Source organism: Chiloscyllium plagiosum, unplaced genomic scaffold (assembly GCF_037043375.1).
Source record: "Chiloscyllium plagiosum isolate Xiang-an unplaced genomic scaffold, Cpla_swu_hap1 HiC_scaffold_28, whole genome shotgun sequence".
NCBI lineage: Eukaryota > Metazoa > Chordata > Chondrichthyes > Orectolobiformes > Hemiscylliidae > Chiloscyllium > Chiloscyllium plagiosum.
In genome coordinates, this window is record NW_028270166.1 from 16496354 (window position 1) to 16510341 (window position 13988).

Genomic DNA, 13988 nt, shown 5'->3' on the forward strand with positions numbered 1-13988 from the left:
TTTTTTTAAATTCACAGACACAGGCAGGCATTTTATTTCATAAAAGGGGGATTATTAAATAACTTGACAGCTTGACAGTTCTACACACTGTAGCTGCCTTTCATGAGCTTTTACATCTCCTCCATGAGATCATGGAACACACCCTGTGGGTTGAGAACATTCCTTTTTTGTGCATTGAGCTTAAAAGCACAGCTGGTCCATAATGCACATATGAGCTTCATCACTCACCCCCTTTTCCCAGCAAGCAAAATGGGATTTGCAAGAAATGTGGACTGGACTTCCAGATATAGGTCCCATCCACCACTTTTAAATGTCTGCAGAGTCTTCATGATTCTGCAAATCTGGCCGTTCCTGTTTAGAACAAAGCAGGAGACGCTAATATCTTAAAGGACTTTAAGTTTCAATGTTGTTCTTCCAGTCTGACTCAATCCAAACAGTGTCCCAGACTCTCCAATGTGCAGATTTCATATTCAATGATATGCAATGTGTTTGTCATCCTCCAGGTATTGTTAGGCACATTTATATCAACTATCATGGTCTGCAGATCTTGATCCATAAATCTTGCCATGCACTCCATACATGGAATAGGCCAGTTTGCCGTTCAGATGATTACGTGGTGTGTTTTGAGCTCCTTTGTGATTGTCCCTTTGCTTACATGTCTTTTTTTACCGCGTCCTTATCTATGCTACATATAGCAAAGCTAGGTATCCTGCCAATGCATTAGAGAAAGGCCAACGTTTAAATTCCTATGCACTGGATAATTTCATTTCCATCATAAATTGGATCTGGCAAGCATGCTATCATTATCCATTCAACAAGATTTCTTAAGCTTGACAATTGGATGCAATGCTAAAGGTGCAAAAAAGGGGCTATGGGATTCCAAGTAAACTCCTTAATGTTTATATTGTAGATCCAATAGTGAATTCTGGTGAAACATTCATGTGACGGACAAGTAATACATCATCTTGTCATTAAGCTTTTGTTTTCTAAATATAGATGCTCAAAGAATGTCATCAGTTGTATATTAACAGTCTTGAGTATGGGGGACAAGCAAGTATATCACCAAGAGTTAATAGTCTACACATTTTTGCCAGTAACTTGTGAGATTTCTTGTGAAGTTCAAAGAATATACAAAGAGGAGGATTATTGAAGTTTCTTCTCAGCACCTCCATTCATTAAATGTAAAGTATAAAATGTGGGTGAGTATTACAGCAATTAGATAGGGCTTTGGTGAGACCACACCTGTAATACTGTGTACAGTTTACCATTGTACCTGAGCAATTACTTCTTTGCCTAGACTGATTCCTGGGATGAGGGAATGTCTGATAATGAGAAACTGTGTAGACCATACCTGTACTCCCTAGAATTTGTAAGACTATTACGGGATCTCATTGAAATATATGAAAATTCTTAAAGGCTTTGATGGTAAGGTTGATGATGAGAAGATGTTTCCCCTGGCTGGAGAGACTAAAACTAAAATATATTTTCAGAATAAGAGGTTGGCTAGGCATTTACAGCTTTGATTAAGATAAGTTATTTCCTTCAAAATATGGTAGACCTTTGGTATTACTGACTCTAGAATGCTGTAAGTGCTCAGTGAGTATTTCAAAGACAGATTGATACATTTTTGAGTACTAGTGAGATTAAGGAATTATTGATTGCATATTAATTGTTTTTAAGTGTATGCAGGTGATAGGGCATTCACTGGAGATTCACATCTCCTATAAGTAGGAACAGACTCCAACTGTGGTAATTGAGTTTAGAGACGGATGTTTATAATCTATAACTTTGTAAATAGAAGCTTATAAAAGAATGTAAAGTCTGGCTTCAGTTCTATCCATTGTCTCCTGGCTTTCTGGAACATACCAATTATGGGGATAGCCCAAGATGGTGAAGTTGAGGTGAAAGATCGGCCATGATGCTACTGAATAATGGAGCAAGCTTTTTAAGGATTGAATGGCCAATTATGTTCGCATTTATTTATTTTAGTGTCTACAATTTGGCAAAGTAGAGAATGATTCTCAATCCATTAGAGCAAAACAGTGATTCTGATTAGGAATGCAATTTTCATGTGTAGAGATGTGCATTGAACCAGAAATGTTGAGGTAGATTTTCCCCAGAGGTTCTCCAATGTCCTGCAATATTTATGAAAATCCAGAGAAATAGAATAAATAGCTAGTTGCAGCATTTCTTTGGGATGTCTGACAATTTTTCATCAATATAACCTTAAGGTTGTGAAGAATCATCCCTATTTGTCCAAACTTCCTTGGAACATCCTGCTGGTACAGAACAGATCAGGTGTCAAAATCCAAGCTTATTACAAAGTGGTGACCAGTGTCACCAGCAAGAATATTTTTTCATTCCTGAGAATTCTTAGACCCTGACATTGGATTCAGGCTCTGCACTGATGGTCTAACTGTTATGCAATTACAGCATAAAGCTAATTTGAAAATCGTGGTTCCTAAATTTTCTTCATTGAGGTTATAAAAGCTACAAGCAGTCACTGGGTTCTTAAAAGTGACTTTTAGGTTCAAAGCGCTTTCTGCATCATGATCAATGTTTCATCTATTTGCTCACAAATTCTAATGAATGGTATCAATTTCTGGATGGGTGATCAAACTTTAAAACAATTAACCAGAGATTTTGTTGAAAAAAATTGACTTGGCTGTAAATAAATGGTAAAGTCTGTTTCCTATTTTCTTTCTAAGCATGCTTTTTGCAAAATTATCTAAAGTTCACTTCCGATTAGAATTACAATTAGATGATCTGTCATGTAAATATTCTTTGGGATTTTCAATCTTTTGGATGCTCACACTATGTGTTAGGTGAAGTCGTGTGTGTCAATGGGTAGCACACTGTCTGAGTCAAAAGCCTTAGATTCAAATCTCACCATAGGATTTAATGGCCAAGGGTGAAAATGAAGCCAAACAGTTTGAGTATCATGTACTGGAAATAAAGTTGGAACCTCTACAATCACTATCCATAGCTTTAGATGACAATGCCCACATAAAACAGCATCTGTTATAGCTACTGCTAAATAGACAGTAACATACCACTGTATAGCAAAGCACTATAACAATCAAATGTAATAGATATGCTATGCTATGATTAGGAAGCAACGTTTGGAAAATACTGAGTAATGTTATGAGCTTATAATAAATCCTTCATTATTTTAACAAACAAAACCAGATCAATGCTTTATGTAAAATAATGAAGTATGGAATTTCAGATAAACATATTAACATTTATTGCTTCTTAGTATAATTTTGGGGCTAGTATATAATAAACAGAATTAAGTCAAACTGTGGAAACCTACCGTAGAATAAACTGATTTGCTTGGCCGCCAATCCTTATGAAGCTGCTTTGGTTTGGCAAGTTCACGGATTCTGGAACTGGGCCTGGCTCTCATTGCTTGACCTTTCACAGGCCAGATGGGTGATACTCTGTATCATAAAAGATTCATGTTAGCATTGGATAACTCTTTATCAATATTTGAATAAATTGCATTATCTCATATACTTTGGAGCACAGAACGTCAATCGTCAAGGAAATTTTTGATAGCTAAAATTAATGTGTAGATATGTTCACATTCATATCTATACCTATGACATCGAGCACATAGAAGGACAAGGGCAGCAGATGCAAAGGAACAACACCGCCTTCCAGTTCGCATCCAAACAAGACACCATCCTGACTTAGAGCAATATCATTATTTTTTTCACTGTCATTGAGTCAAAATTCTCGAACTCCCTTCCCAATATCACTGTTGATGTACCCACACCACATGGACTATGGCACTTCAAAGAAGTTACTCACCACTATCTTCTCAAGGGCATTTAGAGTTGGGCTATAAGTGCAGCCAGCAGCGATGCCCTGATCCCCTGAACAAGTAAAACAAAACTGATACATTCACATACAAATTATAGATATTTGTTGCCAGTTTATGTCTTGCATATGGTATCAAGGTTCATTGAAAAATTTATGACCGTTTACCTGTTGCGAGACATAGCCCTCTTTCTCAACCAAACTTCATAGGGGTCTATTATAATTGGATAAGTTTCTGATTTTTATTCAGTCGTTTTGTAAGGATTGATCGTACACTTGAGTTGCTGTGTGCGTAGAATGTTCAGTAGGAGAATTTTATTTTTAAATTTTCATTCATGTGCATCGTATTTAAGACAGATGCTTGGCTCGTTGTCTGCTGATGCTTCACCCTGAGCTGTTTTTATCACTACGCTTTTGACACTGGAGATTTGCCATTAGTGCTCTCTTAACGGGAGGGTAAGGAGGCTTGTCCCAAGTCTATCTCAGCCAGAATGGAAATTGAACCAGCACAATTGATATTCTGAACCACACACTAACCATCTATTCAAACCAGCATCTCCCTCTTTATAAATATAATGTGTGCAAAAAAATTATTGATGATGTTAACAAATGGCTCATGGAATGGTCATAACTTATAAGTATATTGGATTAATTTGTTTTCAGGATATTTTGAATATAATTTAAGACCTTGAATTTGCTTGAGCTGCTAGCATGGAGTCATCACTGCAGGAAAGCATGGCAGATAAGAACAACTTCCATGTGCTCCAGAACAAGGATTTCCATGACAATCAGGACAACTTGACCACAAAGGATGTTCCAAAACTAAAAAAATGCAAATATTTTTCTCATACCTAGGAAAGCTTGCTGTATTACACTACACTTTGCAGATTTTGACATAACGCAAGAGAAAGCATTTTAAATTATAGCTAATCATTAGTCAATTCCAATCAACTCCTTCTCCATTCTATGATTTCAGGACTGAGAGTTTGGGGCAATTCTAACACTCAGGCCCCAATAAATGCTTATATAAGTTGTCCTCTCCAAGGTGTGGTTGCCCTGAGCCTGCATCACCTACTACGATCAAGAGGACGGGTGAGTTAAGAGTCATTGAGGTCTACAGCTCAGAAAAAGACCTTCAGCCCATCCAGTCTGCATCAGTCAAAAACAACCACCTAACTATTCTAATTTCATTTTCCAGCAGTTGGCCCATAGATTTGTACGCTACGGCATCGCAAGTGTACATTGACATTTGAATTTTTATTATTTCTGCCTCTATTACCTTTATAGGCAATGAATTTTGGATTCCCAATATCCACTGGGTGAAAAAAGTTTCCCTCACATTCTCTCAATGTCCTTTCCCTTACCTTGAATCTATGCCTCCTGGTTCCTCCACAAAGGGGTAAAGTTTCTTTGTATCTACTCTATATATGCCCAACAAAAATGTATACATCTCAATCATGTATTCCCTTGGTCTCCTCTGTTCCAAGGAAAACAACACCAGTCTATCCAATTTCTTTTCACAACTAAACTCTCCTGCCAAGGCAAAATCCTGGTAAATCTCTTCTGCATCCTCTCAAAGACATTCACATCCCTCCTTTAACATAGATTCTGGAACTGCACACAATACTCTAACCAACTTTTGACATTGTTCCAGTGTATTTACCTGTCCTGCTATCTTGAGGGACCAGAGAACATGCATACCTAGATTCTTGATGCTTCATCATGTATTGCCTTGCTTTGCTTGTCCTTTCCAAGTGCATCATTTCACAACTTTCCAGATTTCATTCCAATTGCAACTGATCTGCGCATCTGACTAGCCCGTCTAAATCCTTTTGTAATCTAAGGCTATCCTCCTCACTACTTACCACCTTACAAATTTTTGTATCATCTGTGAACATATTGATCAACCCTCCGACATTTAAGTCCAAATAATTTCTAAACACCAAAAACAACGATCTTAGCATTGATCCCTGTGAGACCAAAGTGGACACAGGCCTCCATTCACAAAAACACCTCTCGACCATCACCCTCTGCTTCCTGCCACTCAGCCAATTCTGGATCCAATTAGTCAAATTTCTTTGGATCCCATGGGCTCTTACCTTGACTGTCAGTCTCCCAAATGGGACCTTATCAAAAACCTGGCTGAAATCCAGGTAAAGGTAAAGTTACTATAGTTTTCCTAGACCACAGGCTGCTCTCTCATTAGTAGATGGTCACCATACCTCAAGCAAGGGAAGTGGTTGAGAAGAAGAATCCTTCACTGTAACCTCAGCTACTGCAGGGGATAAACCCATAATATTAGCATCAGCTCCACAGAGAAAAACCAGGTGCCCAGCCAGCTGAGCTAACCAGTCCTCACAAAGTCCATGTAGACCAAGTCAAATGCATTGCCTTTACCAACAAATCTGGTTACCTCTAAAAACTTCAATCAAGTTGGTCAGACATGACCTCACTTTTACAAACTGACAGTTCTTAGTTAATTCCTGTCTCTCCAGGTCCAGATTATTTCTGTCCTTCAGAATTGCTTCCAATAATTTCGCACCACTGAGGTTAGCCTGACTGTCCTGTTTTATCCTGTTTCCTGGTTTATCCTTGTCCCTTTGTGAATAACAGTACCACATCAGCTATCTTTCAGTTCTCTGACACATCTCCTGTAGACAGAGAGAAATTGGATATTTTCATCTATTCCCTTCTTTGCCTCACTCAACAGCCTGGAAAAGATTTCATACCACCCTGGAGATTTATCTACTTTTAAGACTACCAGATGACTCAGAACCTCCTCTCTATCTCTGCTAATTTCTTTAAGTATATCATAGTCCTTCTTCCTGATTTCTATATCCATATTATCACTCTCATTAGTGAACACTGAAACAAAGAAATCATAGATTCTGGAACTGCACACAATATTCTAACCAACTTTTGACATTGTTCCAGTGTATTTACCTGTCCTGCTATCTTGAGGGACCAGAGAACAAGAACCTAGATTCTTGATGCTTCATCATGTCTCAGAACCTCCTCTCTATCTCTGCTAATTTCTTTAACTATATCACAGTCCTTCTTCCTGATTTCTATATCCATATTATCACTCTCATTAGTGAACACTGAAACAAAGAAATCATTTCGAACGCTACCTATGTCCTCTGGCTTCATGCACAAATTACCATTGTAGTTTTAGTTAGCTCTACTCTGTCCTAGTTATGTTTTTACCCTCAATTTACTTGTAAAATAACTAAGGATTTTCCTTTATTTTACCTACCATTATTCTTCTAGGCCCTCTTTTTGTTCTCATAATTTCCTTACGTTTTCCATTCTGTACTCCTCCAAAGCTTTTGCTGTTTTGAATCCACAGTATCTATTTATCCAATCGTGTAAATCCTTTGATATTCTGGGTTCACAGGATTTGTTGGTTCCCATCTTTTCAATTTATTGGAACATCTTATCTGACATTCCACTCTTCCAGCTACTATTTCTATGCCATTGCCTCCGATACCCACCCAACACTGTTTCTGCTACCAGCCTTTATTTCCTGTCTGTCTCATTCTCAGCCCTAACTTATCATCTCCTGATATAGTATCAAAGTTCTTATAATCCCTCTTCCTGGTAACCTGGTCCAAAGCTCCACTCTTTTGGGCAAAACAACATCCCATTTTGTGGTCTTTGACCTGACCCTAGGTCCCGATCCAAAAAATATACCCAGGATGCAAATAGGAACTTTGCATCACAGAGTCACAGCATGGAAACAGATCCTTCGGTCTAACTCGTCCATGCCGACCTGATATCCCAACCCAATCTAGTCCCACCTGCCAGCACCCGGCCCATAACCCTCCAGATCCTTCCTATTCGTATACCCATCCAAATGCCTTTTAAATGTTGCAATTGTACTGGCCTCCACCACTTCTTCTGGCAGCCCATTCCACACATCCACCACCGTCTGCGTGAAAACGTTGCCCCTTAGGTCTCTTTTATGTCTTTCTTCTCTCATCCAAAACCTATGTCCTCTATTTCTGGACTCGCCCACCCCAGAGAAAAGACCTTGTGTATTTACCCTATCCAAGCCCCTTATGATTTTATAAACCTCTGTAAGGTCACCCCTCAGATTCTGACACTCCAGGGAAAACAGCCCTAGCCTATTAAATCTCTCATAATAGCTCAAATCCTCCAACCCCAGCAACATCCTTGTAAATGATTTCTGAACCCTTTCAAGTTTCAAAACATCCGTCCAATAGGAAGGAGACCAGAATTGCAAGCAATATTCCAACAGTGGCCTCACCAATGTCCTGTATAGCCACAACATGACCTCCCAATTCCTGTACTCAATACTCTGAACAACAAAAGAAAGTATACCAAATGCCTCCTTCACAATCCTATCTACCTGCAACTCTACATTCAAAGAGCTATGAACCTGTACTCCAAGGTCTCTTTGTTCAGCAACACTCCCAAGGACCTTACCATTAAGTGTATACCATTAAGATTTGCTTTCCCAAAATGCAGCACCTCGCATTTATCTAAATTAAACTCCATCTGCCACTTCTCAGCCCATTGCCTCATGTGATCAAGATCTCGTTGTAATCAGAGGTAACCCTCTTCGCTGTCCACTACACCTCCAATTTTGGTGTCATCTGCACGGTGGCACAGTGGTTACCACTGCTGCCTCACAGCGCCAGAGACCTGGGTTCAATTCCCGCTCAGGCGACTGACTGTGTGGAGTTTGCACGTTCTCCCCGTGTCTGCATGGGTTTCCTCCGGGTGCTCCGGTTTCCTTCCACAGTCCAAAGATGTGCAGCTCAGGTGAATTGGCCATGCTAAATTGCCCGTAGTGTTAGGTAAGGGGTAAATGTAGGGGTATGGGTGGGTTGCGCTTCGACGGGTCGGTGTGGACTTGTTGGGCCGAAGGGCCTGTTTCCACACTGTAATGTAATCTAATCTAATCTAATCGAACTATATCTCTTGAGCTCACATCCAAATCATTTGTATAAGTGATGAAAAGTAGTGGATCCAGCACCGATCCTTGTGGCACTCCACTGGTTACTGGCCTCCAAACTGAAAAACAACCCTCCACCACCACCCTGTCTTGTACCTTTGAGCTATTTCTGTATCCAAATGGCTAGTTCTCACTGTATTCAATGAGATCTAACCTTGCTAACCAGTCTCCCATGGGGAACCTTGTCAAACGCCTTACTGAAGTCCAAATAGATCACGTCTACTGCTCTGCCCTCATCAATCCTCTTTGTTACTTCTTCAAAAAACTCAATCAAGTTTTTTTTCCCACGCACAAAGCCATGTTGACTATCCCTAATCAGTCCTTGCCTTTCCAAATACATGTACATCCTATCCCTCAGGATTCCCTCCAACAACTTGCCCACCACTGATGCCAAGCTCACAGGTCTATAGTTCACTGGCTTCTCCTTATCACCCTTCTTAAACAGTGGCATCACGTTAGCCAACCTCCAGTCTTCCGGCACCTCACCTGTGACTATCGATGATACAAATATCTCAGCAAGAGGCCCAACTATCACTTCTCTAGCTTCCCACAGAGTTCTAGGGTAACCTGATCAGGTACTGGGGATTTATCCACTTTTATGCATTTCAAGACATCTAGCACTTCCTCCTCGGTAATATGGACATTTTTTAAAGATGCCACATCTATTTCCCCACATTCTATAGCTTGCATGTTCTTCTTCCGTTGGCACTATTAAGATAATGCTATGTGTTTGTGGTAATGGATAGGAGTGCTGCTAAAGAATTTTATTTTGCATTTACCTGTTTGTCAGGTATCCTTCAGGCAGTTTCTTGGGCTCACTGAGATAAATGAATCTTGGTACTTCAGCTATGAACACAAAATTGTTCAAATAAGAAAATACAGCAGATGTTCACTTTGCCCTACTAATATCACCTTATTTTAAAATAGGTTGAAATTGATTTCAGGTAGCATTTTTTTCATAGTCAGAGTTAAACAGGACACAAACAGACCTTCAGGCCAACTTATCCATGCTGATCAGATATCGTCAACTGATCTAGTACCATTACCCAGCATTTGGTCCATCTCCCTCCAAAATCTTCCCTTTCCATGGAAAACAAAATTGAATAGAGGTAAAACCTGTTCTCAATTCCTTATAGCCCATTTAAGCTATTGCCCAAAATCAATTTCAACATCCCATTTTTTTTTCTCACTGCTTATTTCACATGTTTCTTAGAGTTCTGTGCAGGGACCTTTGTTGAAAAATGCTATGATGATCTCAGATGGGAGATCAGGATCAGCTGTAATAGTCTGTACAGTCTGCCAAACTTCATTGACCTGGATTTTGTGATGGTAATGACAGTGAAACAGTCAGCATTTGTCATCATCACTTCATTGAAACTAATAGCAACATGCAGTCATTAATTTCCAGACAGAGTGTTATTGAGGCACCCCTAGAATGTAAACAATATGAATTGATGAGAATTTTTAACTCTTACACTTGTTGAATGAGATATAACTGAATTTCTAACAGTGCATTAACTTCAAAGTTACTGTTCAACAGCCTCATTGACCTTAAAAAGCGGATTTTATATTTGTGACATATCAAGCATATCCATTACAACACAAAACATTCCTATTTTTGAATAATAATTCATTAAAGCTTATGGTATTTTTACTTCTATCTTAATCCAAGCATTGTCATTTATTTCAATATATAAGATATTTAAATTAATAATGAAGGAATTTTGTGTTTCAATGTTCTGGTTCGCTTTCTGAATATGTCAATTACGACCAAGTTAGAAGAGGTGGATTGATTCATTTCCTTGTCCTATCCCTTGCTGGTCACAATAAAGTTTGAAACAAAAAATATATATCAGACTTTGTTTATAGCCCAGTATCAGAAAGTCAGCTTTAATTAATAACTAAAGAACTAGTTTGTTGGAAAGTTTTGTGTCCGCTCTCTGCAAAAGAAACTCAGCTAGTCCCACTGGACCATTTTAAAAAAACTCTATTATATCTTCTCTGATAGCATGCTTATTCCTGCAATTAAAATAGCTCCAATCTCACACCTCATTGTTCATAACTGTAGTTTATTATTATTGGCATCATTGGCCAAATTAATGCTTTATGTTCTCTTATATCACTTTTAAACTGGAATACTTAAAGCAAACAATATTTCAAATGCGGTTTAATTATTGGGCTTTGCACAGAAATATTATTAAAAAGCTACCCTCGCTCCCCCTGCATATAAATCCTGATGTGTTGCTGAAAAGGAATATTTTGGTTTGAGGATTCAAGTAAAAGAACCTGTTAGTAAGTGGTGATTATACAGTGAGAGGGGGCATGTTGTCATTGCACATTGTAGTCTCCCTACAGTTGGGAACTGCCACCATTTTCTTCTTATCAAATGATTGATTTCTGCTTTAAGTTGAAGCAGCATTCTCTGAGGTTAAAGACTAAACAATCAAAAGCATTTGAGCATCATTTCCAAAGCATTAATGCTTGCTAAAATAATGGAACCTAATGGGAAGAAAGTACAATTAATAGCTTAAAAATAGAGAAGTGGAATAGTACCTACTGTACATGATAAATATACGTAATCAGGGAAATGCTATGTCCAATAACAATTTAATTTTACATTTAATTTTATACAATTAATCACCTCAACATGTATTTGCTTCTCTTCTGCTTAGGCACAGTAACATAAGGATGAATTCATCAAATTAGCTCTTAGTGGAGATTGCTGCAAGATGGGAGGGGCCTTTATATACTCCCCTCAAAATTGTTGAAAATTTACCTCTCTGTCTCTATGAGCTTCTTTTAATTATAATCTCACGAGTCATATATTTAATTATACAGTTCAAACATGAGCCTAAGTCTAACATTCATTGTGCCATCCAGCTTTCTTGTGTGCTTTGTACCACCCCTTCAACCCTCACACCTCTCATTACTATCCTCCACCAACTTTATTTTGCTAACATACCGTAAGTGATGGATTCTTTATGTTTTCTTGATCTTTTGCCTCTAGGATATTGATGTTAAAACAGAATAGCGATTTTAGTGAAGAATAACAATGCAAGAAAAAATTATTAAACAGTAATATTCTTTGTCCAATACAGACTATAAATATTGGTAATTTCACAACATTTACCTTTCAAAGTCTATTAACAGTTTCTTTGTAGCGATGCTGGGAACTGATGGCAAGTGAGACAGGGAGAAAGGAAATCTTCCAGGAACCTAAGACTTGTCCCAATTTCTTTTCTATTATTTGCATTTGGTGGGCGAGGAAGGCAGGAACATCCTTGTTGTATGAGTGAACTAATGGTAGACCTCAGATACATTAATTGTCCTCAGTCAGTGTGCTGTGTTGATATAGGAGAAAGTGAGGACTGCAGATGTTGGAGGCCAGAGTTGAAAAATGTGGTGCTGGAAAAACACAGCAGGCCAGGCAGCATCCGAGGAGCAGGAGGATATCTGTACCCTAATTGCACTAAGTTAGACTGTATGAATACAATAGGAACTTTTATTTAATTTTCAGCCTTTTAAATTTGTCAAATATGGCAGGGAATGAGGAAACATTGGGGTAATGAGACCAAGTACCATTGGCCCATGCAGAATTTGCTATATCTTTAAAAAATATTGACAGCTATTGAGAGGATAAGATTCTAAAAACTTGCTCCTACTCCTGCCACTCAACATGGCAGGTAAGAGAACACTCTGGAAAGTAGCAGTAAATATCTTGAAGTCCTCCTATGAGGGCACAGGTCTCATTGCATCCTTACTTCCCTCCAGTTGGCTCCAAACCCCTGATCTGCTACACAGCCTGGTCTCACCAGTCCTAGTCTCAGGCTTGGTCCAATCTTTAATGTTCTCTACTCTTTTAGTGCCTTTTGCTGGCAATATTGTGGTGAAACATTGCTGAACTCATCGTAGCATCATCAGGATATTCCAGCTTTGTACTAGTATGCTTCGTCTTGATGGCCCAAATCTCACTGGGAGCCGTCTGTACAGACCTAGTGTTTTAGGGCTGAGCTGAGCTGAAGGGTGGGTAGGTCATTTGCTATGCTGGAATTAGACTGTGAAGGAGTGGGGAATGGAGTCTAATGGCATATAATTATTTTAATGCAGATTCATTCATTCATTCAATTCATTCATTCATCCATTCATACTTGAACAGAAGACTAGTATTACAAAATATATTATTTTATGCTTCAATACACTTCACTGGATCATGATTTCAAATTTAATGATTTTTACCGAATGGGAAATAAATAGACCTACTGTGCCAAACCTATTTTGTGCAGCTTCATAAAAGATTATATTATTTGAATGTTAGTTTGCCTATAGACTCTCAGCAGTGTCTTTATTATATCAAGCTTATTGGTTGTCTAGTGTGTCTCTTCCTATGCCATTTAACCTTCCAGGAGACTCTGTTTTTTCCTGTTCCTATCCTTCCATGCTCCATTTGGCTCCTTGTAAAGATGTGCATGCTAAGCAGATGGCCAGCCAACTGAAGAGCATTTGTTTCACAATTTGGAGACTGGATTATAAGTTAATATGATCCAATAAGATCATAAGACTATTAGACATAGGAGCAGAAATTAGGCCATTCAGCCCATTGAAGCTGCTCTGCCATTCAATCCTGGTTGACATGTTTCTCAACCTCATTCTCCTGCTTCCCCCTGTAACCTTTGATCTCCTTGATACTCAAGAACCTACCTATCTCAGTCTTAAATATGCTCAATGATCTGACCTCCACAGCCTTCTGAGACAATGAATTCCATAGATTCAACACTCTCTGGCTAAAGAAGTTTCTCCTTATCTCCGTTCTCGAAGGTCTTCCCATTACTCTAAGGCTTTGCCCTCAGATCCTTGTCTCTCCTACCAGTGGAAACATGTTTCCATCATTTACTTGGTCCGGGCCATTTAGTATTCTGTATGTTTCAATTAGATCCCCCCTTCATCCTTCTAAACTCCATCGAATATAACCCCAGAGTGGTCCAAAGTTCCTCATACGTTAAGCTTTTCATTCCTGGGACCATTCTAGTGAACCTCCTCTGAATACGCTTCAGGGCCAATACATCCTTCTAGAGATATACAGCCCAAAACTGCACTCAATACTCCAAATGTAGTCTGGCCAGGTTCACTTGAAATGAATCTACAACCTTTCTGACCTGTATCTGGAGATTATTTTTTTTTAAAT

General features: G+C 38.8%; 1 protein-coding gene across 1 annotated transcript in view; it reads right to left on the minus strand.

Annotated features, from left to right (window-relative positions):
* Nucleotides 1-13988, minus strand: part of LOC122565053 (uncharacterized) — a 47926-nt gene that overhangs the window by 15334 nt on the left and 18604 nt on the right. Inside the window, exons 7-9 of the mRNA XM_043720683.2 lie at nucleotides 11769-11809; nucleotides 9586-9652; nucleotides 3317-3443 (exon numbers count right to left, since the gene is read on the minus strand). Of these exons, the coding sequence (XP_043576618.2) occupies nucleotides 3317-3443; nucleotides 9586-9652; nucleotides 11769-11809 (235 nt within the window). The remainder of the gene's footprint in view (nucleotides 1-3316; nucleotides 3444-9585; nucleotides 9653-11768; nucleotides 11810-13988) is intronic.